Consider the following 26,210-nt stretch of genomic DNA (forward strand, 5'->3'; position numbering starts at 1 on the left):
CATTGTTCACAACCCAATACAACATGATTGAACCAAACACATTGAAGTTAATAGACATTTCATCCGAGAGAAAGTTGCCTCTCAAGAAGTATGCCTTATGTTGCCACTAATATGCAGCTTGCCGATGTCTTCACCAAGGTAGTCAACAGAATCAAGCTTGAGACAGATTTAAGCAAGTTGGGAATGATCAATATATTTTCCTAACTTGAGGGGGGAATGTAGAGAAAATGATTGACCAGCTTGTGGTCCCACTTGTTCATATGTTTCCTCTGATTATAGTGCTATTAGAATGTTTCTTTCAGTTGTTTCTTGTGATAGGGGTATTCCTGTCATTGCACCACTTGTTATTATAAGCCTAATATAAATAGCACTTGGAGCGGCTGACTAAGTTAGACCAAACCTCTTTTCTCTTCTATTCTTTCTTTCCCCTCTCTTCTTCCTTTCTCTTCTCTTCTCTTCTCTTCCACTCTGTTTTCTTCTTTTCTGATTACTAAACAGGTCTGAACCTCCTTGGTTTCAGACAACTCCTACATGCCAAACCCTTTCCTCTAGATTTTTTTCAATTATCCACATATTCATTGGCAATGATATTAGAATAAAAATTGTCTAACTACATTCTTTTTTTATTTTTTGAGAAGAGATAAGGTATCATTTCATTTGAACAAAAGAACCAAGTACAACCAGTGGCCGTAGAAAGGGAAGTATAAAACAAATTAGACCACTCTTCCATTTGGGGATACAAAAAGATTTTCAATAAAAATGGTCTGACTACATTTCCTCTAATACATAATTTGGTTTTCATGAAAAGAATCTCATATACTCGTATCATATCTCAAATATAATTGCTAATCTAAAGAAAAGAAAAAAATTGTCACCAAGGCATTATCATCTTTGTGACTGCTCAAACTTCCTAAGTTTTTCTCTGACGTGTACTCCAATTTGAGTCCTTTCTTGTGTTGTTTCTCTCATACCTCTACTTTGGATCTTCTACCTACTGCTTCCTTTTTTAATAATTATGTTTCTTTTTTTTTTTTTTGACCCAAATGTATAGGAGAAAAATGAAGTGATTTTAGGTTTCATAGTTATATTTTTAATTTGCAAATGACAGGTTGCAGGGGCTGCTGCTGCTGGTGGTCTTTCTCTTGCTGATGTTGCAGCAGAAGCAAAACGAGCATCCGAGATGGTTGGAACAATGGGCGTTGCATTGTCTGTTTGCACACTTCCTGGACAGGTTACTTCAGATCGTTTGGGTCCAGGAAAGATAGAGCTTGGTCTTGGAATTGTAAGTAAATTACATAACCAACTTGTCTTTAGATTGCATCTTATATCCATTCTGGATTTCTTAGTCAATAGATTCTGTTTGGCATGGTAGCTGGCCATGCATTTGTTTGACATCATCTTTAGATGAAGTGGTGCTTATTTTTGCTGATCTAATGTTTTGTTTCCTGTCTGCCTTTTTTTCTTTTTGTAATTTGGTTGGTTCAAATTCATGTTTCAGCATGGAGAGCCTGGTGCTGCAGTGGCTGATCTTCAACCTGTTGATGTGGTGGTTACTCATGTTCTCAACCAAATTTTGTCCTCGGTGTGTATATATTTTTTTGATCAATAAAGATAAATTTTATTAAGCATAAAAAATAAGGAATTACAACAAGGTAGTTCTCCACCAGAAGAAACTAGATTTTTTCCCAAAAAAATTGTTGTCTTGTAGTCCCTTGTTTAGCCAGTGTGTCTGCCATCCCATTTCCTGTTCTTCTTACCCATCTAACGGTGACATTCATCCCCCTTGCTAAGGGTTCTACTTCATGGACTGTATGCCTGTAAACCCATGGGATTTGGGTACTATTCCTTGTCCATGAGATAACCACTTGAGAATCCCCTTCCACTTCCAAGTTAAGAAACCCAAGCTGCTTAGCAAATTTTAGACCCTGAAGAAGACTATATGATTCTTCTGTCACTGCATCGCCATTGGTAACAGGTCCTGAATAAATGAAGCACCTTCCCTTCTGAGTCTCAAAAGATCCTTCCCATCCCAGCTATAGCCTGATTGCCTATGTATCTACCATCAAAGTTGAGTTTTATGCAGTTGGCTGCTGGTTGTCTTCATTCCATCATTATTCTTTCCTTGTTTTGAGCTGACAGTCACTTCCTTCCACTTTCTCAGGATGTCATTTAGAGAGAAAGATTTAAAGTCCTCCATTCACTTTACCTAGTGAGCAGCCTTTTTGTCCTTGGTGTGTATTGCTAAATAACTGATTCTTATGCTCCTGCATTTCCTGCTGCAATTTGACTGTTATTGTTTAAAGAAAACCTCTGCGAGAAAAATTTAACGTCCTGTTGTTTTCCTCTTTTGACAAATGATGGCTAGCTTGTATATTTTTCTTATGCCCACTTTGGTTTTGTCATGGAGAGTGTTCATGGAAGCGTAGCACCTAGGGAGCTTTGATTTCTGTAGGGGATGAAGCATGTCAATAGAGTTTCATGCTCTTTGGCATCACTATCTAGATGATATAGTCCCATTACCTCTGATTAACCCTGACTTTTGGCTTGACAACTTCATCAAGTCCATAGAGTTGCATGGTTTCATTTACTCCTATGCAAACTTTTGATGTTATCAGTTCCTAAATCATGGGTCTTTTTTTGGTAGATAAATCATGAGTTTGAGTGTAGAGCTAATTGGTTTTAGTTTTGCATTCCATACCGCTGAGACAGGTTACAGTTTTTTTCTTTATTATTACTAGTGTAAGGGCACATGCATGGTACTATGCACATGCACAAGCACAAGTAAAGGGCAAAGATATAGGTTAACATTATATGATCAAATTTTACTTTTTATGACCTACACCAAAACCAACACCTCTTACTTTTTTGTGTCTCTCAAATGTTCTCTGTTTCTTCTCTGTTCTCCTCCGCTTTCTCTTCTTTACTTCTTTATTTTAATTCTCTAAATATCTAGTTTGATTCTGATTACAAGCAACTCATATAATGCGCAAAGTTAGGATCGTAGGAGTAACTACTTCTCTTGTGGGGTGGGTGGGTTGTGGTGGTATAAATAAGTCTAATGAAATAATTTATCTACCATTTTGATATTTATTCCGTTACCTTCACTTAGTTTAACATTATGTCATTATTGTATTCCTTTTCCAATCTTCCACTCATTGCAGGAAACTCAGTATGTTCCCATCACACGGGGGAGTAGAGTCGTGCTCATGATTAATGGGTGAGTTCTATGTTTCTTTCACATGGGATAAAAAAACATTCTGATGACTGAGATTCTAAACTGGGTAAATTAAATTTTCTAGCATTTCAGCTGACAAGGTCAGAAAATTGTGATGAGAAATTAAAAGATAAAGAATAGTGTAAGATCAAGAGGAAGTAGAAAACAATATATAGGTGTTATTTCCCTCTCCTGTGGATATTTAGCATTTCCTGATACAAATTATTTTGGATGTATTGCTGACTAAGTTTGGCATAATTAACTCGGTTGTTTTGCCCTCTTATCTTGTTTTTTATTCTCTGTCCTATAACAAGATGATGATGCATGTAATGGCTTTTTGTCGTACACTTAACTGTAATCCCACTATACAGCTCCTTGGTATACATGGGCATTGTTGTATGTGTGTTCAGATCTTTTAAACACGATAATACCATCACCTTACAATGTAATAGTATGATGTATTATGGAAAAGTGTGCCAAATTCTTGTGTATTAGTTTGTCCCTTTCCAAAGACCATGGAAAGATGGGATTTCATTTTCTGATTTCACAATAAAACCTTTGATTTCTGTTGCTAAAAGCATACCATCACCATACATTTTTGAGGAAAAGAAAACACCGTGTTTCATCTTGGATCGTAGTTTACAATGTTGGTAATTGGTGTGAAGAGCCAATCCATTCCTTACAAAAAACTAGTTGGTATTTGAAGTGATCCAAAGAATTATTGTTTAAGCTCATGTGGTTAATTTAAATTATGATTACCACAGTGCAGCACTGTTTTGACTTAGTTTCCTGTAGTATTCTGAGAACTGTTCTCATCAAATGCCACCTTTCCAAACCAGCCTCTCTGAGTCTATCTTTAGTTTTAGCATTTCCAAAATCTTTGAAGAGACTGTCATTTAGCCTTTTTCGGGTGAAGGTTGGGTGGCACCCCTATAATGGAGCTGATGATTGCTTCAGGAAAGGCAGTTCCTAAATTGCAGCTGGAACATGGGCTGGCTGTTGACAGAGTGTATACAGGGTCATTCATGACTTCTTTGGATATGGCAGGTTAGTTAATAGCAGTAACCATTTTCACTTTTTAACAGGTTAGATCCTCACAGATGTCTTTCTATGTAGGATTTTCAATGTCTATCATGAAGGCGGATAAAAAAATTTTGCAGCATTTGGATGCCCCAACGAAGGCTCCATATTGGCCTGTTGGTGTTGATGGTAGGAATTCACTAATGGGAAACTCCACCTGGCTTTCCTTATTGCCTATAATTTTCTCCTAGGCAAGATTGTATCAACTAAAGTTCCTGCATATCTATAACATCACAATCATTTCAATTGGGAGACCTTTTCTCAACTGATATTAATAGAATAGAGTAATCAGAGCATTGACTGTAGTTTATTATTGCTGTTGCATTTGTTCTTGTCATCATTGAGTTTATAAGAAGTTGCGCTTATCTGCAGGAGATCGTCCACCTGCTAAAATTCCTGTTCCAATTCCACCTTCTCGTTTAACAAAAAGCGATGAGGTAAATCTAGAAGGAAGATTCATTTTTGAGGGAATAAATACAATTTCTTGTTCTTGAGCAAACTCATTTTTGCTTACGTTCTGTTGCACATCATGGAATATTTTGATGCTCTTGAGAGGTGCTCTTAAAACAAAAATGCAACTTCCCCCTAAATATATATTGGGCAAATTTCTTAAAGTACCCCTATGGTTTAGAAATTGAGTTAAAGTACCCCTAAGTTTTACAATTGACTAAATCCTTCTTTCTGTTAGCGTCTGTTAATGGAAAGATGGAAAAGACTATTTTACCCATCATTCTTTAAAATTTCAAAATGAAACATTTGAATAAACTTGCCATTAACAGAAATGCAAGTACCAAGCTTACTGCCCCACACCCTTGATGGTCATTTCTTCAGTTTCTTTTCAGTTTTATGGTGAAAATTAGTGGCCCATGTCTTCGTTTCAAGTGAAAAATTAGTGGTTCATCTCCCACCATTATAGATAGCTACTGAAAACAACTAAATCAGTATAGCCTCTACCCATATATCTACTTGAGAATGAAGGGTCAAACCATGGCAGGATTTCTGAAGGGACGCCCTCAACTTCAGTGGGGATCTCAAAGCCGTAAACTTCAGTTTTGGTGTAATTAGCTTTCAGGAGAGTACCGGAGTGGATAGCATCAATGATCTTCCTTGCATATGCCAACTTGATGTGGTTACCCAATCCATAGCTGCAAGGGGTAAAATGGTGAATCAAATCCGAATCCATTCCAATTTCCAAGGGATAATAGGGATAATTGATGGCAATATGACTGAGACTGACTGGCATAGCTTCCACCTAACCAGCCAGTGTTAACTAGCCATCCAGTGGCCCCATGTTTGCTCATCTTAGCCAGCATAGCCACATACTTGGTGGGATGCAACATGATAAATGCTGCTCCAAAGCAGGCTGAGAATGTTGCCTGTGGCTCTTTTATACCATCCTCTGTTCTGGCCACCTGTTTTTAATTTCAAGAAATGGTCATGTGATGGATAATTGCAGAAATTTCTGAAAACCTACAACAATTTCATTTGAAGGAAAATAGCTAGAGTGATGTGATGTGATGTGTACCAGAGCCATGTAGCCGCTGATAAAATGGTACATGGTCTGGACCAGGCTCTGATAAGTTACAAGAAAACCTTGTTTTAGACGGATTATGTTGAGGAGAGAAATGGAGATGGCTGATTTCTTCATTTTCTGCATAATTTCTGAGTCCAGAGTTCAAAGATCTCTGTTCTATTCAGGATCAGGAGGTGGTTATCAATGGAACAGACAAGAAAGTTTGGGGAACCAAGCGTTGTTCCTGGGAAGAAATACCTCCAAATCTCTGTCAGCAATTGAGTTCTTGGGATTGAAAGAGAATTGCATTTACTTCACTCGTAACATGAAATCATTTGAGTTCCATCACTTGGGCATCTATCACGTTGAGATTGGGATGGTGGAGAGTTGCTTTCCCTTTGATCCTGACACAGATACGGGTCCACCAATTTGGATTACACCTTCAACCTGAACAAGTGATGGATTTTTCTGTTCCGGTTCCTTTCTAATTTTATTATTCACTTAAACAATAAAAGATAAGAAGCTGTTTTTGTCTCATTCTGAGCTGTATTAGAACTTGCTTTCTTTTTTCAGCATTCTCATTAATACATATTGAAAATGGGTAATGGTGATTGTTTGAAAATGTAGAGCATTCATGAAACATGCCAAATTAAACATTGTGGATCGTGGACTGTGGGTGGGTAATATTGGGTTTTAAAAAATATATTTTGAAAATTTAATGAATAATGGAGGACAAAATCAACTACAAAAGGGTAATACCGGGTTTTAAAAAAATTCTATGCTTCACGTGGTGTCACATGTGAACAGATTGTGATGAAACATTAATGGACACTAAAAAGCAAAGAAGGATTTGGTCAATTGTCAGAAAACATAGGGGTACTTTAAGACAATATGTAAACAGTAGGGGTAGAGTTGGTCAATTTCCTAAAACTTAGGGGTACTTTAAGAAATTTTCCCATATATATTATCCTCATCAATTGAGAAATATAGAATGGTTGGTGTGGTGTTAGAGGATTAATGGAAAAGGAAAAAAGCAATGATAGAGTTATCTCCCAGAATTGATGAGTAGTTGGAAGCACTACCTAGAAGAATGGCTTCCATAATTGAGACTTTCTCAAAATCCTAGTTTTTTGGAAAGAGAAATTTTAGAAGGATGTACTGATCTCATTCACGTATATGTTGTATGGACTTATTTGAGCCCAAAAAGTCAAACCTTGTTGGGTTTACAGGTGTAAATTTTAAATCTTTTATTAGCCCAATAATGGAGAATTTGAAATTCTCATGGAGAAACAATTTTCTCGTAGGATCAATCTAGGCTTAGATGACCAAATTTGATGTCCAGATTGAATTGGATCTTACCTAATATGGATACCTCAAATTGCAACTCTCAAAGTGGTGGTTCAATCCCAAAACTCAGGTCCGAATCAAGCCTAGGAACTGAAGATGGTGCAGCTCAAAACCAAGAACTTGATCTAGTAACTTGATGTGAATTGATGTACACTCCAATGACCTTTGTGTGTAGTTGTTAATGACTTGAATATATTGTGTTTTTGCTAGAAAAAGTCAGAGAGGAGAGAAAACTCTCCCCTTTAAGCCTTGGTCAAACTAGGGTTTGGAGGTAGTGGAATATGTGATAATCTCTAGCAAGACTCTCCTATACTTTATCTTATATGGAGTTGTAAAGTTATAATCTTACTAGGAGTTTCGAAATCTGATTTCTAACCAAGGTTCAAAGTTTTGATACATATTGGGCTGTATTGGCCAATACATATCGTATCAGGGTCTTTCCAATACATCCCTATTGGGGGTGTTTTGGGGCTTAACCCGGTTTAGGGGGTAGACAGGCCATAGTTTTCAAGGTGTCTAGGTGATTACGGGCGACAATGGGGCGCCTAGTCGCCTAGTTGCCTAGTTGCCTAGGCGATAAAAATTTTATAATATAAAAAACTGACTTTTGGCTAGTTTCCTAGTTTTATATACCATTCGGCATGTATGTTAATTGAAAAAATAGTTCTCTTTATTAAGAACATTAAATTTCCTCTAAAAATGTGGCAAATCATCACATCTAAAAGGTAAAAATCTTTTACATATATTAATTTCATTATTTTCAAAATTAATACTACTATAATAAGTATTTAATAGAGCAAATTCATATTAATTAGCAGCTAAAGAAGGTTATTAACTTTATATGATAAATATTCAAGATGGAAAGTAAAATAGAAAAAAAAACAAGGATAGAGTTTCTGTTTCTTTCTTTCTTAATTAGAGAGAGGGAATAGAAAACAAGAACTTTATTATTCTATTCTTTCTTTCCTCTTTTTTTTCTTTTCTTTCTTTCTTTCTTTCCTTCTTTCTTTTTCTCTTCTCAAAACCCTTTGATCTTTTAAATTCCAATAGTAAAACATTAAAACAAAGAATAATTGATATATATATATATATATATATATATATATATATATATATATATATATATAGCATATAATAAAATGTATTAACACATACATTAATAAGCTACAACAATATAAATGATATTATAAAAGGCACCTGCCTTGTCATTTTTGTCACCTAGGCAGGTGCCTAGTTGCTAAAAGTCAAGGCGTTTGGGCGAGGCGCCCAGCCAAGGGCGCCTAGTCGCCTTGACAACTATGAGACAAGCCTTAAACCAACCCCTCTAAACCAGGTTTAAAAAAAAACTAAAAAAAGGTGGGGAGTAAGCCCCCCTACCAGCGTATCGGGTTGTATCAATATTTTGAACCTTGTTTCTAACTTGATTATAAGTTCTTTAATTTGGAAATCCTTCTAAATTAGAAATAAGAAAGATCCAAGCCCATACTCAATTCGACCCATATAGTTCAATTATCCTATTGTCTAGTCAAAATAGTCATGTGACTAATCACACTAGTCTTTAATGTGATGGGACCCACTAAGTTCTCACACTAATGTGTATGCATTTGGTTCATGTAGAGAACCACATGGGCCGAATTAACTAAATACAGCTAATGAACCTCTTACCTAATCTAATTGGGCTTAGAATAGGCCCAATACTTCAACACAAGTGGACTTTGGTTTCAGCCACCCAATGAAGCCCAAGGCCAATGAATTAGTATGAGAAATAAGCCCATCAAGTTTCATCCCATAGACTTTTGTTCTTAACCTCTCAGTCCATAATATCCATACACTACTTACAGGGAAGGACCTCTTCCTTGACTGTGGAATGCAGTGTTACATTCTCTATTCAGATGGATCTTGAGATTAAAACCTTTTGCAAACCCTTTTCATAAAATAAACTATTTATAAATATAAATACATTTTGGAAATTGATATAAAACACTTTGAAATCCACTACCAAAAGTTTTAGGTTTCTACTTTCTATGAGAGTGTAAACTAGGGTGTTCTTTTTGTTTGACAAAGTGGCTAATTCTATCACAATGATCACCCACTCAAATGATATTCCAAACTGCTTCAACATATCCAAGTATTTAACCCTTAGAGGATCTCGCTGCTTGGTATATCAAAAACAACCCAATCCAACACTTAGTGTGGTACCGTTATAAGTTTGGGTTAAATGCAACTTTCTAATTTTGCCCATTTGTCTCAAAGGTCTAGGGTATAACTAGAAATTGGTCCTTGTTCAATGTTTCAACAAACACCCACTAATTGTACCTCAGGTCTAACCCTAACAGTTGAGACAGGTTGCTCCAGCAATTTGGCAGTACAACAGTGTTAGCCTTGGCAGGATAAAGTCCCCAAGCCTATCCAAAGGCTGAGAACATTATAAACTGACATAAGTCTCATAAATGTCCAATTTAAGGGGTAATACACAGAAACATACTGAAACACATGCAAATAATAGTGATCTGATTTTATTCACTAATAAAAGTCAGAATATATTTGTCTAATTAGAGCCGGGGCATACGTTGTCTAATAGTATATACAAATTAAAGCCTCAGTCTTGTGTCTGATAGGAGGAACAAATTCTGGGAAGGATTTTTGCCTGAGGGGGAGTGTCTGGCAACAAATTTCCTATACTTAACAACATTTCCTGCCTAAGGAAGCATCCTCTTTGGCTTGTTGTGTCTTGTTCAGATTTGGAAGTATTTATCTTGTGGATTAATAGGCATTGCTAGCTCAGTTAAGACTGAAATATTGACCCTTTTACAAATTTACAAGGCTTGAGACTAGTGGAACCAGCTAGGTGTTAGGGGTTTGGAGATTGTGGGTGACTCACAAGTCAGAACTCGTGATATATGTATTAGCTAAACAGGGTGAGAAGAACTGTGAACAGGTTGATAGATGTATTAGCTAAACAGGGTGTCGACAGATATATTTTATTCTAGGCAACAGTGTATTCTGTTGTATCAAAGTTGCTCCAGCAACTGCACTTGTCTTTTAATTATTTAACAAATTCTGATAAAAAAAGTATTTATCTTGTGATGAATGTTATTGTGTAGAATTTATGATAACTTGAGTACCAGTTTTGGAGATGTGAATGCTTACTATTTGTTTTGTGTTGTTATTGCCACTTTCCTTTTTCTTCCCATCTTTATCCATTTTTAGTTTTGCTGATATCTCATTGAATGTGACCGTCGTACCTGCTGTTGAATAGGTGTTAAGTCGACCACAAGAGCTGAATCGGCAAGGCTTTATTCTTGAAGCTGCTATTGAAGCAGCTGCAAATGCGGTTATCAGTCTTAGGGATAATTTGAATGGATGGGATAGCAAAGTAGGTGATGGCGATTGTGGTTCAACTGTGAGTTCTCTTCACAAGGCATAAGGTTATGCTTCATGTTACCTTGTTATAATTATGTGACACATGGTATCTGAATGTACATATTTTACAGATGTTTAGAGGTGCAACAGCCATCCTTGAGGACATGAAGAAGTAGTAAGTTTCATTTTCATATTTTTTGATCAGTATAAGTTCCATTTTCATATTATTCACATTGTTTAGACCTATTTAGGTAGTTAACAGAGATTGCACCACTATGGCAATAGGCCCTACTATTTCATAAAAGAATTTTACGAAAACAAGAAAACCATATAGAGATAATGCTAAAAGACTTGATATTACAAAATGTTCTGTTAGTTCAGTTGGTTACAGTGTCATATTTTAAAATGAACTTGTGGGTTCAAGTCCTGCTTAGGCTGCTGCCACATATGGTAACATTTTCAAGAGATTAAATTAAAAGGTAAGAACCCACATAAAAATTGAACCCATAAATCCCAAATTATATGCATAAATTCAAATTTACAGGCATCATTGACTCACAAGTTAATGAAATATAAATGGTTCTTTATTCAAATATATTTTTTGATCGGATGATATTCAAGTTTATTCAAAGTACCAAAAAGATGAATTGACAATATAAATGCATTGTAGATGAAAATATTAGATTTATACCCATAAGTTTGGTGAACAGCTTCTATAAAATAATAGCCAAGGTTTTGTTTGTAAGAATTAGGAAAGTCCTCCCAATCAAGGGGCTTTTGTGCAAAATAGACAAATTATTGGTCAAATTCTGATTGTAGATGAATGTGTTGAAGAAATGAAAAGGTCAGGAAAAAAAGGTGTACTATGCAAATTAAACCTTTTTTTGTGAGTAGCAAATTCCCATTTCAACAGGAGAGAGAGAGAGAGAGAGAGAGAGAGAGAGAGAGACCGCAATTGCAGACTCACTGCCCACACACATGTTCCTGATTGTGTCTTCAAATTCTATCTCTCACTGAGAAACCAATAAATCATAAGATGTTGATAGGGTAGAGGAAGATAGGGGGCGAAGGTGGGTTTCTAGAAGAGTAGGAAAGGGGGAGAAGAATATGGGAATTGATTGAAAGTTTACTTGAGGACCTTAAGAGAAATGAATTAGAAAAGGAAGGCCGAAGGCTATTATGAGGAAAGGTTGATTGGGACCAATCCTGATATGCCTATAACAAACATCGGGAAAGGCCCCAATGATTTAGATGTGAATGATTTGTTGGTAGAGTTTGTGGAAAAGCTTGGCTGCAAATTGCAAAATTCAAATGATTTGAAAGTTTTCTTGAGAAAACAATAAGGAGGAAGGCAAGGTCAAGAAAAGGAAGTTAAGTGAAGTGGGAAGGTTGAAAAAGGATATGGATGGGGATAAGGAATTTAGTGGGATAAAGGGGTGAGTTAGAGGAAACAGTTAAGAAGAGTAGAAAGGAAGGGTCAAGAAAGAATAAGAAGACATGAAGATTGTGAGTTGGAATGTTAGGGAGGGCAAGAAAGAGATCCATTATCAAAGAGGTGTTTAGGAAAGAGAAGCCAAATATAGCCTTAATTCAAGAATCCAAGTTAGTCGAATTTGATAGGCAGTGGGCTAGGAGCATCTAGAATGCTAGGGGTCTCAATTGGGAAATTGTTCCATCTCGGGGTGCTTTAGGCTGTTTGGTAACAATTTAGAATATTAAGCCTTGGATTGGTCTTGAAGAACTTGTGGGCAAATAAACAATTTCAATTAAATTTAAACAAGTATTAGATGGATTTGAGTGGGTAATGACTAATGTCATGGTCCCAATGGATATAGGGAATAGAATGGATTTTGGGAAGAGTTGGAAGATATCAAAGGTCTCTAGGACAAGCCTTGGTGCTTGAGGGGTGGTTTCAATGCCATAAGATTTATAGATGAAACCAACAACCCTATGCAAAGAATCAATTCGATTATGTGGAGATTTAATCAATTCATTGATGTTTTCGAGCTCAAGGAATTGCCTCTCTTACAACAACTTGGTCTAATATGCAAGCTAATCCAATTTGTTCCAAATTAGACAATTTCTTATTCACAGTGGATTGGGAGGAACATTGGGGAAGAATCTAGAGCCCTTCCAAGAGTTACTTTAGATCATTGGCCAATTTCTATATCCAAGAGTAGTCTGGGTGGTAGAGGTCCAACTCTCTTTAGATTTGAGAATATGTGGATATTTTTCTTATGGTTTTATTGAAAAGGTCAAGGATTGGAGGCAAGATATAATCAATAAATTGAGGATTTGGATTTAAAAGAGGGCTCAGGTTCTCTTGAGGAAAGGGATAAAGAAGAGAGATGGGCTATGAGAAAACAGTTGGAGGATCTATTGCTTAAAGAGGAGATAAGTTGGAGATAGAAATCAAGGAATAATTAGATTAATGAGGGTGATAAAAACACTAAAATTTTTCATGCTATGGCAAATGGGAGGAGAAGGAAAAATTTTGTTTCAAAAATAGTGGTGGATGGTGTTACTCTCTCCCAACAAAATCTGATTGGTCTTTTGTTGATGGGTTAGAATGGCCTAGTTTTAGGAAGCCTTTGGGTAATAGAATTTGGATTGATGGGTTAGAATGGCCTAGTTTGTCTAAAGAGGCCAAGTCTTGGTTAGAAAGAAGTTTTGACTTTTGATCTAAAAGAGATCAAGGAAGTAGTTTTCTCCACGGATAGATCCAAAGCTCCCTATTCAGATGGTTTTACTATGGCCTTTTACTAAGATTGTTGGGAGATATTGAACGATGATATTTAGAAGGTTTTCACTGAATTTTTTGAGAGGGGAGTCATTAAGCTAGGGCTCAACTCAACTTTATTGCTTTAATTCCAAAAAAAGTTGATGCCTTACACCCAAAAGAGTTTAGACTGATTTTTTTGATTAACAACCTTTAAGTCATTGCTAAGGTGCTCTCTTAGAGAATTAGGACTGTCGTTTCCATAATTTCACGTTCTCAAGGGGAATTTGATTATGATAGGCAAATCATTGATCAAATATTAATTGTAAATGAAAGTGTCGAGGAGTTGAAAAAGACAAGAAGAAAAGGCTTTATTTGTAAGATGGATTTGGAAAAGGCCTATGATCTGGTTGATTGGTGTTTTTAGATGGAGGTGTATAAAAGATTTTGGTTTGGAAAAAGATGGTGTAAATGGATTCACTACTCAATCTTTGTGAATGGAGCTATGGTGGATCATTTCCTAGCTCTAAGAGGCCTAATACAAGGGGACCCCCTCTCCCCTTTCTATTCACTCTAATTGCAGATGTTGTCAGAAGATTAATCTCTAGGGCTGATTGTAGAAATCTGATAAGATTTGCTTTGTGGGGTTGAATATTCAAACTTTTGAGCAAACATCCAACTTGAAAATCAAACTGGATAAAATTTGCTTTGTGGGGTTGAATATGGAAGAGAGGGAGATCTCTGAGAGTGTATAGATTTTGGGTTGTGTGGTCTCACAATGACCTATGTCTTACTTAGGGCTTACTTTGGGGGATAATTTGAGAGGTAATTTTTGGAACCCTTTGATTGAAAGATTCATAAAAAGATTGACCTCTTGGAAGAGCAATTACTTGTCTTTGGGGGGGGGGGGGGGAGGATCACCTTGATTAGGTCTGCATTAGCTAATTTTCCTATTTATTTTTTGTTAGTATTTAGGATTTCAGAAGGGGTTAGTAGAAGGATAGAAAAGATGATAAGAGACTTTCTTTGGGAGCTAGGGGAGAAGAAGGACCATAGAGTCGGTTGGGAAGTGGTTTGTAGAAGTAAGAAGTTTGGTGGTTTAGGTCTCGGAGTATTTAGGAAAGGAACGCTGCCTCGTTGGAGAAATGGTTGTGGAGGTTTCCAATTGACAAAGATAAATTGTAGGCTAGGGTGATTATTAGCATTCATGGGTTTTTGGTTGATGGCTAGGATTTTGATCTTTTGACTAGGGCTACAAGAGCTTCTCTTTGGAAATCCATTCATGCCATCCTCCCCTTGTTCCTGCCATTAATCAAGTATAATCCTTCCTCTAGAAATTTTGTCAAGTTTTGGGAACATGTCTAGTTGGGTTAGGAAAGGAACGCTGCCTCGTTGGAGAAATGGTTGTGGAGGTTTCCAATTGACAAAGATAAATTGTAGGCTAGGGTGATTATTAGCATTCATGGGTTTGTGGTTGATAGCTAGGATTTTGATCTTTTGACTAGGGCTACAAGATCTTCTCTTTGGAAATCCATTCATGCCATCCTCCCCTTGTTCCTGTGATTAATCAAGTATAATCCTTCCTCTAGAAATTTTGTCAAGTTTTGGGAACATGTCTAGTTGGGCAATTCTCCCCTTAAGGCTCAATTCCCCTCTTTATGCTATTCTAACCATAAGGATGAGCCTATTTCATTGTTCTTGGTTCCCTCCAATTCAAGGGTTGGTTTTCATTGGGACTTGGGCTTTGGAAGAGGCCTTCATGAGTCTAAAATAAGTAGTGTGTCGATTTAGCTCTAAATTCTTGAAGGGGTATTCTTGAATCCTTAAAAAAGGGATAGTCAGATTTGGACCTTATCTACCTTTTGTTCCTGTACTTGTGCTTCTTTCTTTTCATTTTTAATACAGTCGAATGATATCCTTGGAGTGTCTTTCCCTATTAAGGAGATGTGGAATAATCCTATACCGCCTAGAGTGGGAGCGTTTTACTAGGAAGTGCTTCTGGAAAGAATTAATACTTGTCACTTATCCTTGGTGCTTCTCTATAAGGCCAATGGTGAGACTTGCTATCACTTTTTAATCTCATGCCCCCTTTGCTTCAGCAATTTGGGAATAGTTTTTCTCTTTATTTAGGTGTAGGTGGAACCCTCTGCCAAATGTTCAAAGCATGTTTGCTTCTGCTTTTGTTAGCTGGCCAAAGAAGAGGGGTCTTGGAGGTGTACCCTTATGGCTATTTGTTGGACTATTTCAGAAGAAAGGAATCAAAGAGCCTAGAGTGGGAGCGTTTTACTGGGAAGTGCTTCTGGAAAGAATTAATACTTGTCACTTATCCTTGGTGCTTTCTCTATAAGGCCAATGGTGAGACTTGCTATCACTTATTAATCTCATGCCCCTTTGCTTCGGCAATTTGGGAATGGTTTCTCTTTATTTAGGTGTAGGTGGAACCCTCTGCCAAATGTTCAAAGCTTGTTCGCTTCTGCTTTTGTTAGCTGGCCAAAGAAGAGGGGTCTTGGAGGTGTACTCTTATGGCTATTTGTTGGACTATTTCAGAAGAAAGGAATCAAAGAACCTTTTTTTAGATAGATAGTAGGAATGCTTAATTGAAGTCATCGCTATTTAGGTGATCCATTGGGTGAGTAGTGAGATCCCTAAAGCTTTTTGAGAACACTCTTGCAGGTGACTTTTTTAGAAATTGGAAGGATATAGCTAATTCTGCTCCATTCAAGGATCTTGGTCCCCTCCTTCTAGAAGTTTTATCAAGTTGGATTTTGATGGAAATAGTGAAGGAAATCTGGGTCCTTTAGGCATTTGCAATGTTTTCAGGAATGATGAAGGGAAAGTTATTGCTCTCTACTCAGGTTCAATTAGGGTGGGTGACTTGTTAGGGGCTGAAATATTGGCTGTCTTGGAGGGAATCCAAAAAACTAAGAAGCTGAATATCATTAAGTTGTCAATTGAAGGGGATCCAAAACTAGTTATAAGGCTTCAAAAGGAAGAGGAGATTGGATGCTGGGACTATTTTTATGAGAAAAGAAGAATTTGTGGCTTTTACAAGGAATGGAAGTGAGTTTTCAATGGGTGAAAAGAGTTGCTAACTCTTTTGCTGATACTTTGGCTAAACAAGGGGTGGGAGGAAATTGGTTGTTTTGGGCTTTGTTGTAATCCGTATCCAGTTTGGGAGAGCTAAGAGAGTTTAGCTTTCCCCTTAGCTAATCTGCTAGTGTATTACTTTTTACTTTTTTAGTTTTTAAGGTCCCGGTGAGTGTGTGCAAAAATATTGAATAGTTGCTGAGTGACTTTTTGTGGGAGCTGGGGGAAGAGAAAAGGGATCATAGAGTTAGTTGGGAAGTGGTCAAAGCAGCAAGGATGTTGGTGGTTTAGGTTTAGGTGATTTACAAAGAAGAAACCTAGGTTTGTTAGGGAAGTGGCTTTGGAGATTGCCTTAAGAAAGAGATAAGTTATGGACATGGGTGGTTTTGAGTATACATGAGCTCTCAGCCAATGGCTGGGACGTTGGAGCACTGAATTGGGCAACTTAGCTTCGCCTTGGAAGGCCACCAGTGGCATATTACCTTTTTTCCTTCCTTTGGTATAGTATGATCTTTGTAGTGGAAACCATATTAAATTTTGAGAACATGCATGGCTAGGCCCTTCCCCGTTAAAGATGGGCTTGCCTGTTGGAAGAATTTGGGTCTAGTGAGGCTTCCCTAGAATGCAAGGTGGTCTTGCCTATGGCTGAAGGAGAAAATTTGAGCAACCTTGCTTCGAGACAAAGGGTGGATCGTAACTCCAAGGGTTCCAGGTGCAACATGCAGTAGAGCAAAGAAGCACAGGACCTTGGTCCATGAGGTGTCCAATTCTCGCTCTTGTAGGATTCTGACCAGCTTGAGCTTGTTAAGGGTGGGGCTTGTGAAAGTTTTTAATAGGGAATTTTCTTTCCTTTTGTGATTCCTTTCTCTGTTAATGGCTTTCTTGATCCTTTATAAGTTAATTCTAGTATTGATGTCAGTGTGTCCTCTATGCTTGTAGGACCAGCCTCATTTCAAAAGCCTGCAGTTGCTGAAATTCCTTGTGCCACAAAGCTTGAAGGTGTTCTGTAATTAAGGAGAGGGGAAGATAGGGGAGGAAGAGAGGATCCTAGTACTAGGAACAAAGAGCCTAATATTTTTGGAGCGACAAGGAAAAGAGAGGGAGATGGTTGATACAGGAAGCCAAGCAAGAGTTTTCTTACACTAGAAGTGAGGAGGGTGAATTAGATGTCAAAGAAAGCCTAGGGGGACTTAAGGACTTGCCTAAAAAGCCACTCTTGAGAAACCTTTAGGAGTAAAGGTGTACCAAAGAAAGGAAAAAGGCAAGGATAAAGGCGGGAAAAGGAATAAAAGTGAAGTGGAAAAGTTAATGAAATGGGCTATGATAGGGAAGAGATCAAGGGGAGGGGTATGATAGAGGAAGGTTGTTAGATAAGGTTCCAAAGTTTGGACCCAAAGATTAGTGCTAGTGTGAAGATTTTAAGTTGGAACGTGAGAGGTTTAGGGAGTGTGAAGAAGAGAAGACTGATAAGAGAAACCCTTAGAAAGGAGAAGTCAGATGTGGTGCTACTACAAGAAACAAAACTTCAGGAGTTTGATAGGAGATGGATTAGGAGCATTTGAGGTGTAAACGGTTTAAGTTGGATCTTTGCTCCATCTTGGGGAGCCTTTGGAGGTGTTCTCACTATTTGGAAGAATGAGGAATTGGAGGGTCTAGAGGAGTTAATAGAGAAATTTTCAGTCCCAACTAAATTTATAAATTTAACCAGTGGTGAAGAATTGGCATTGAAAAATGTTTATGGTCCAAATTCTTATAGATATAGGGTTTAATTCTGGGAAGAGTTGAGTGCAATTAGGGGCTTGTGGGAGGGACCCTAGTGTTTGGGTGGTGATCTCAATGTAATACAATTTATGACAGAGACAAACAAACAAGCCAAAGAATCACTAGAAGCATAAGTTTAATGAGTTTGTGGATTCTTTTGAACTAAAAGAGCTCCCACAGTTACATGCTAACTTTACTTGGTCGATTTTCAAGATTCCTTGATTTGCTCTAAATTGGGCAGGTTTCTCTTTTCAGTGGATTGGGAAGTTATGTGAGAGGATTTAACATCTCGAGCTTTGACTAGAGTTACCCCAGATCACTAACCTATTTGCCCAACATAAGGAACTTTGATTGGTGGTCCATCTTTATTTAGGTTTGAAAACATGTGGTTGGAAAATCCCACCTTTGTGAAAAAGGTCAAAGATTGGTGGTAAAAATTAGGTGGGCGAGGCTTAAAGAAAGGGGTTACTTGCTTGAGGAGACTAAAGAGACTAAAGGAGAAAATAAGAGCTTGGAATAAGGATCTCTTTGGTAAAGTGGAGGAGCTTAAAGAAAGAATCATTTCAAGTATTAAGGAGTTGGACAAGAAAGAAGCTCTTAGAAACACTAGTAGAGAAGATAAAAAGGAAAGGTGGAGGCTAAAGTGTGGGTTGGAAGAATTACTTCATGGAGACAAAAATCTAGATGTAAATGGCTCTTGGAAGGGGATGGCAATACAAAATTCTACCATTCTTTAACCAATAGTAGAATGATGAAGAACCTAATTGCTAGGCTAGGAGTGGAAGGCCACAAGGTAACTAGGGAAGAGGAAATAGTAAGATTTTTGTAGATCACTTCAAGGGTGTCTTCTTGAGCCTAGGCAAGAGAAGCCCTATCTTCCTGGACTTTTAGTGGGATAGACTGCCTGAAGCCTTGGCAACAACTTTGGAGAGTCTCTTTACCCTTAAAAAAATTAGAGAGGTTGTCTTCTCGACGGAAAGTTGTAAAGCCCCAGGGTCGGATGGATTTTCCTTGGCCTTCTATCAACAGTATTCAGATTTTATCGAAGGAGATTTGCTAGAAGTCTTTAATGAATTCTATTTCGAAGGGTAATATCTCAAGGAATAAACTCAACCATTGTTTCCCTAATCCCCAAGGAGGAGGCAAAAGTACCAAAGGATTTTAGACCAATAAGCCTAGTGGGAAGCCTCTATTAAATCATAGCTTAAGTTTTGGTTGGGAGGTTAAAGAAGATTTTACCACTAGTAATCTCACAACTTCAATGTGCCTTTGTGGAAGGGAGATAAATTATTGATCAAATTTTGGTGGCAAATGAATGTGTAGCAGAGAAGAGAAGTGCAAATTGGATTTAGAAAAGGCATATGATTTTGTGGGTTGGTCTTTTCTTCTATAAATAATAGAGAAAATTGGTTGAGGGGTAGGTCGAGGATGTGAATTAAGAGTTGTTTAAGCTCAGTGCATTATTCTATATTGGTTAATGGTGTAGCTAGAGATTTCTTTCCAGCAAGAAGAGGTTAGAGATAAGGGGATCCTCTATCTCCCTTCCTTTTCACATAATTGTTGATGTTCTAAGTAGGTTGGTCTTGAAGGTTGACTAGAGTAATTTGCTTAAGAGGATGAAGGAGAGTAAGAATTGAGTTGGCAGTCGCACATTTGCAGTTTGCAAATGACATCATTTTATTCTGTGAGTGAGGGCAATCAAGAAAATATAAGAAATCTAAGAGCATATCAGTTCCTTTGAATTTTCCTCCAACTTGAAGATAAATTGAGGAAAGAGTTGTATAGCTAGGATCAATCTGGAAGAAGAAAACATGAGAGTGCTAGCTGAGATTCTAGCTTTCTAGGATGTTAGGTTAAACACTGTCCATTAGAGTACTTAGGTCTACCATTGGGAGGGAACCCAAGATTGGAGATTTTTTCGAAACCAGTGGAGAAGAGGTTCACAAAGAAGTTGGCCTTCTGGAAGAGGAACTACTTGTCCCTAGGTGCGAGAATAATCCTGATTAGGGCTACTTTAGCCAACCTACCAATCTATTTCCTTTCCACCTTCAGAATTCCAACTAAGATAGTAGGCCAGCTAGAGAAATTTACAAGGGATTTCCTTTGGGAGCCTAGGGATGTAAAAAGGGACCACCTACTAAAATGGGAACAAGTTAGCAAAATAAAGGAGAAAGGAGGTCTAGGAATAGGGAACCTGATCCATAGGAACAAGTTAGGAAAGTGGCTGATGTGGGTGCCGGCAGCAGCAGCAGTAATTTAGTGTTCTCAGTAGCAGCAATTTAGTGTTCTCATCCTATCTTATCTATTCAGTATTCTTACCTTGTCTGCTTTCAGTAGCAGGGATTAGTGGGAGTCTTATCTATTCAGTGTTCTTATCTTATCAGTTCAATAGTATGGATTAGTAGGGAGTCTTATCTTATCAGTTCAGTAGGATAGATTAAGGGAGTCTTATCTTATCTTATCTTATCAGTTCAGTAGGATAGATTAAGGAAGCCTTATCTTATCTAATCAGTTCAGTAGGATAGATTAAGGAAGCCTTATCTTATCTTATCAGTTTAATAGGATAGAGTAGTAGATTAGCAAGGAGTCCTCCTAAAAGTAGGATTCTACTTCTTGTAATCTCCTATTTAAGGAGCTGATATTATTCAATTAAGGTATAAAAAAATTCAGTCAAGAAAGAGAACAAAGGAGAGTTGGTGATCTCTTGAACAAATCACTTTTAGGGCGGCAAGATAGGTTCTTCAAGAAAAGGGAGGAACAAGGGAAAACATGAAGTTTTTCCCGTGGACCGACCCGTGACGAGATCCTATTCGCGGGCTTGTAACAATTTGGTATTAGAGCAAGGCGTCATGGGTGACCTTGAGCAGTTGAAGACTAGGGTTCAAGATCTGAAGCTCAAGATCGTGGAAAAAGCACGGAGGTGTGCAAGATCAAGGACGACGTCTGAGAATTAAGGCGCTTGATGGAGTTGTACTTTTCCAACAAGGAAAGGAACTCGGAAGGGGCTGCAACCACAACCGACCACCGACCAGACGTGGCAGAATCGTCGGGCGAGCAGTAGGTCGTTGCCCTAGCGCAGGTTAGCAATACCCAGAATGTCCCGATTAAGCAGGAATCCGGTGTCGTCGAGGTGTCGCAGAATCTTTGGATTGCATATCTTCAAGTTGTTGCAGGTGTTGGGGCAAGTGCTGGTGAAGGAGCTTGTATGCCTCATGTTGTGGCTGCAAATGTTGCAAAAAAGTGTTTGTTAGCTGTAGTCAGATCAGATCCTAGGGCTGCACATATCTGGGTGAATCTTGCTAATGCATACTATTTGGCTGGTGATCATAGAAGTGCTGGAAGGTGCCTGGAGAAGGCAGCAAAACTGGAACCTAATTGCATGTCAACTCAATTTGCTGTTGCGCTTCATCGTATCAAGGATGCAGAGAGGTCTCAAGATCCCACTGAACAACTTTCATGGGCTGTGAATGAAATGGCTTCAATACTCAGAGAAGGGGACTCTGCAACAATTGAGCTTCAGATAGCATGGGTAGGACTTGCCATGGTTCACAAGGCTCAGCATGAAATTGCAGCAACATTTGGAACTGGACATAATGATTTGACGGAAGTGGAAGAGCGAGCTCTGTACACACTAAAGCAGGCAATAGAAGAGGATCCAGATGATGTGGTTCAATGGCACCAGCTTGGCCTTCACAATCTTTGTACTCTATAGTTCAAGACATCTCAGAAGTACCTTAAGGTTGCAGTTGGCCGCGGCAAAGAATGCAGCTACGCATGGTCAAATCTTGGTATCTCACTATAGTTGTCTAAGGATGAACCCTCTTCATTGGATCCCGATCCAGGAGGGCAAAATCATTTCACCTATTCGGGATTCCTTTGATTGTGTTTCAAGACACCCATCCTGAATTCGAGCTTGAGGACAAGCTCGTAGTCCAGGAGGGGAGTAATGATGTGGGCGCCGACAGCAGGAGCAGTAGTTTAGTGTTCTCAGCAGCAGAAATTTAGTGTTCTCATCCTATCTTATCTATTCAGTATTCTTACCCTATTTGCTTTCAGTAGTAGGGATTAGTAGGAGTCTTATCTATTCAGTGTTCTTATCTTATCAGTTCGTAGTATGGATTAGTAGGGAGTCTTATCTTATCTTATTAGTTCAGTAAGATAGATTAAGGGAGTCTTATCTTATCTTATCTTATCAGTTTAGTAGGATAGATTAAGGAAGTCTTATCTTATCTTATCTTATCAGTTCAGTAGGATAGATTAAGGAAGTCTTATCTTATCTTATCAGTTTAATAGGATAGAGTAGTAGATTAGCAAGGAGTCCTCCTAAAAGTAGGATTCTTCCTCTTGTAGTCTCCTATTTAAGGAGCTGATATTATTCAATAAAGGTATCAAAAATTTCAGTCAAGAAAGAGAACAAAGGAGAGTTGGTAATCTCTTGAACAAATCACCTTTAGGGCGGCAAGATAGGTTCTTCAAGAAAAGGGAGGAACAAGGGAAAACAGGAGGTTTTCCCTGTGGACTGACCCGTGACGAGATCCTATTCACGGGCCTGTAATAGTGGTAATGGTATAAGGTCATAGAAAGCATTCATGGGCAGATGAATAATGGCTAGTATGCAAAGGTAGCTTCTTTTTCAACCTTGAGTCCTTGAAAAGCAATACAAGAGGTATATCCAACCTTTATTAATCTCATCAGATTTGATGTGGGATGTGGGTCTAGGGTTCTCTTTTGGGAAGATCTTTGGTTGGGTGAAACTCTTTTCTATTCCCTATTCCTTAAACTTAATTCAGTGTCTGACTATAAGTCTCAACCTACGTCAAACTTTGTTACATTCTCTCAATCAAGCTTGTATTGAGGCCACTCCCCTCATGTACTGATCTATTGCTCTTTTGTGCTCTATGTTGGGAATCTTTTTGTTCTATCTTTGGTTGCAGGTGGACCTCTCCTTAGTATTAGTGAATCTCTTCATCCTAAATTTCTTAAGGCAGCCAATGAAAAGAAGACGGACTATGTGGAAATCAGTTAGGGTGGTGGTGGCGTAGACCATTTGGGAGGAAAGGAATGCAAGGATCTTTAATGAGGGTATAGATCAAAGGAAGAAATTGTGGAAATTATAAAAATAAGAGTAGAAAACTAGGTAAAAACACTTGAGCTCTTCCAAAATTTCTCAATGACTAATATAGCAAGGGCATGGAATGAAGTGGCACACCACCAATGCTTGCCAAACCCGGGTTACCTATAGAGCTTCCATCAAAATTCAGCTTGATTTTGTTTTTACCTAGGGGCTTCCATTCCATCACCTTTTCTTTTGGGGTAGGTAACTCTCAAAAGGCTGTTGTTAGCACTGCTACAAGGTCTAAAACTTGCTAAGCAAGCAGATTGAAAAAACCTGGAAGTTGAAGGGGACTCACAACTGGTGATCTCTTGGATTGCCAACAGGGGTCTTTTGTAGACACTCTCCAAGGGTGATTGGAAGCTTGGCAAAGGAGGTCAATGCCTCTTTTACATGGATTAGGACTGCCAATGGGATGGCTGACTCGTTAGCTAAACAGGGGGTCTACAGGCAACAACTTTCTTGGGTTGTATTGTAATATTTTGTTGGGCAAAGGTTGTCTACCTGTGCTTTTCTGTAATTCTGTAACCTATTTCCTCATTTGTTAATAAAATTCTTCTTCTTGTTGATAAAAAAAGGCCAACCTTTGATGGTGGTAGTATGTGTAACTTGGGTCCCTCAGGTATTGGAGGGGTTGTTAGGGATGAGGGAGGCACTATTTTTGCTTTATTTTCAGGCCCAATTGAACAAGGTGATTTGATGAAAGCAGAATTTTTCGAAGAGGTTTACGGGGTAGAGAAGTCTGTAGTCGTATGAGACTACTAACAGCCCAAGCTGTGGTGTATAATCAATAGGAAATTAAGGGGATGAGAGGAGAGAATGAGAGGAGAAAGAGAAAAGAAGAGAAGAAGATTTCGAAAGAAGGATTTCAGAAAAGAAGATGATGCTTAATCTGTCGCCCCCTCTTTCTATTTATATGAATTCTGAAGTAAGGATAAGATTGCTTACTTGGCAAAATTAAAATCCTAATAAAAGACAACAATTAAAGTCCTAATAAAAGGCAACAACTAATTGTGGGCTGACACTTAAATAACTAGTAGTTGTATACGAGTACAATAGAAAGAGGTGGGGACCACATCAGTGGTTTCTACACTCCCCCTCAAGTTGGGAATAGATGTTTGTCATTCCCAACTTGCATAGATCTGCTTCTAACTTCTTCTTTGAAACTGCCTTGGTGAGAAGATCAGCAAGCTACATGTTGGAGCTGATATATGGAAGGCAGACTTCTTGAGATGCAACTCTTTCCCTAATAAAATGTCGATCGACTTCAATGTGCTTGATTCTGTCATGTTGTACTGGGTTATGAGCTATATTAATAGCAGCCTGATTATCACAGTACAACATTAGAGGTTTCTCATAGGTAATACCCAATTCATCAAACAGTGATTTCAACCACAGTATTTCAACCACACCATTTGCCATGGACCGATATTCAGCTTCAGCACTGGAACGAGAAACAACATTTTGTTTCTTACTCCTCCAAGAAACAAGGTTACCTCCTACAAAGGCACAATATCCAGAGGTAGACCTTCTATTATCAACACAACCGGCCCAATCTACATTTGTGTAAACTTCTATCTTCATGTGATTATTATCCTTAAATAGTACACCTCTGCCTGGACACCTCTTTAAATATGCCAATATCCTCTCAACATCAAGTAGGTGGGTAGTTCTGGGAGAGTGCATATACTGATTAATAGCATTGACTGCATAGCTGATGTCTGGTCGTGTAAAACAAAAATATAGTAGTTTACCAACTAATCTTTGGAAAATAGCTTTATCTTCAAGAGGCTCTCCACCTTCTGCACTAATCTTGTGATTCTATTCAATAGGTGTATCAGTTGGCTTAACACCCAACTTTCTTGTTTCTTCTAACAAATCAAGGACATACTTCCTTTGAGAAACAAAGATTCCATGTTTGGACCGAGCTACCTCAATACGCAAGAAATATCATAGCTCTCCCAGGTCCTTACTCAAATTCTTGATGGAGAAGTTTCTTAAGAGACTCAATTTCGCTGTTATCACTCCATGTTACTACAATGCCATCCACATATACAGTAAGTAGAGTCAAGGAAATATCCACTTTCTTAATAAACAAAGTGTGATCTGATTGAGCCTGCACATAGCCAAACTTTTCAAGGGCTTGTCAAACCAAGCTCTAGGGGACTGTTTTAGTCCATACAAAGCTTTATTCAATCGACAAACCTTCTTACCTGTCTCTGTACTATAAAAACAGGAGGTAACTGCATGTACACTTCTTGTTGCAAGTTTCCATTGAGGAAGGCATTTTTAACATTCATTTGGAACAAGGGCCAAGAGTAACTGGCTGCAAGAGATAATAACACTCTGATAGTAGTCATTTTTGCTACTGGTGCAAAAGTCTCCAAGTAATCTATACCATAAGTTTGAGTAAATCCCTTTGCAACTAACTAGGCCTTATACCTTTCAATGGAACCATCAACATTATATTTCACAGTAAACACCCATCTACATCCAACTGGTTTCTTCCCTTTGGGTTGATCAACTATCTCCTAAGTATTGTTTCTCAAAAGGGCATCCATTTCTACTTTCATTGCATCTTTCCACTCAGGAATGGTCAGGGCTTCCTGTACTGTTCTGGGAATGGGAATATCAACAATGGATGTAATAAAGGACTTGTAATAGGGAGACAGGTGATCATAGGACAAGAATTGTGAGATACAGTGGGCTATGGATGAGGTGCAATGGTGTTTGCCTTTACGGACTGCAATGGGAAGGTCAAGGTCATTCAATGGAAGTGAGGGCTCAGAAGATGGAGAAGTCTCAACAGCAGAAGGCTTATCTATAATGGGAGTTGGAAGAGATGTAGTACCTAGATCTGGATCTTTAGAAGGAATTGGGGCTAGCCTGTACTGTTGATGACCGAAATCAATCTGCCTCCATCGTCTGTGATAAACTCTCAAACCCCGACATTTTTGACAACCCTCCCCATTACACCCCTCTTCATTTAATGGAACAGGTAAAGGGACTTCTA

General features: G+C 38.2%; 1 protein-coding gene across 4 annotated transcripts in view; it reads left to right on the forward strand.

Annotated features, from left to right (window-relative positions):
- Positions 1-26,210, forward strand: part of LOC148855357 (putative 3,4-dihydroxy-2-butanone kinase) — a 54,997-nt gene that overhangs the window by 23,321 nt on the left and 5,466 nt on the right. For all 4 annotated transcript variants that reach the window (XM_088941359.1, XM_088941358.1, XM_088941360.1 and 1 more), the window contains 8 exons: positions 1,109-1,282; positions 1,499-1,582; positions 3,162-3,217; positions 4,131-4,261; positions 4,331-4,423; positions 4,667-4,731; positions 10,414-10,557; positions 10,649-10,692. In XM_088941359.1, the coding sequence (XP_088797485.1) occupies positions 1,109-1,282; positions 1,499-1,582; positions 3,162-3,217; positions 4,131-4,261; positions 4,331-4,423; positions 4,667-4,731; positions 10,414-10,557; positions 10,649-10,692 (791 nt within the window). The remainder of the gene's footprint in view (positions 1-1,108; positions 1,283-1,498; positions 1,583-3,161; positions 3,218-4,130; positions 4,262-4,330; positions 4,424-4,666; positions 4,732-10,413; positions 10,558-10,648; positions 10,693-26,210) is intronic.

The sequence above is a fragment of the Nelumbo lutea genome, chromosome 4 (assembly GCF_056320005.1).
Source record: "Nelumbo lutea isolate HS-2025 chromosome 4, American lotus-T2T, whole genome shotgun sequence".
In the NCBI taxonomy this organism is placed as follows: Eukaryota; Viridiplantae; Streptophyta; class Magnoliopsida; order Proteales; family Nelumbonaceae; genus Nelumbo; species Nelumbo lutea.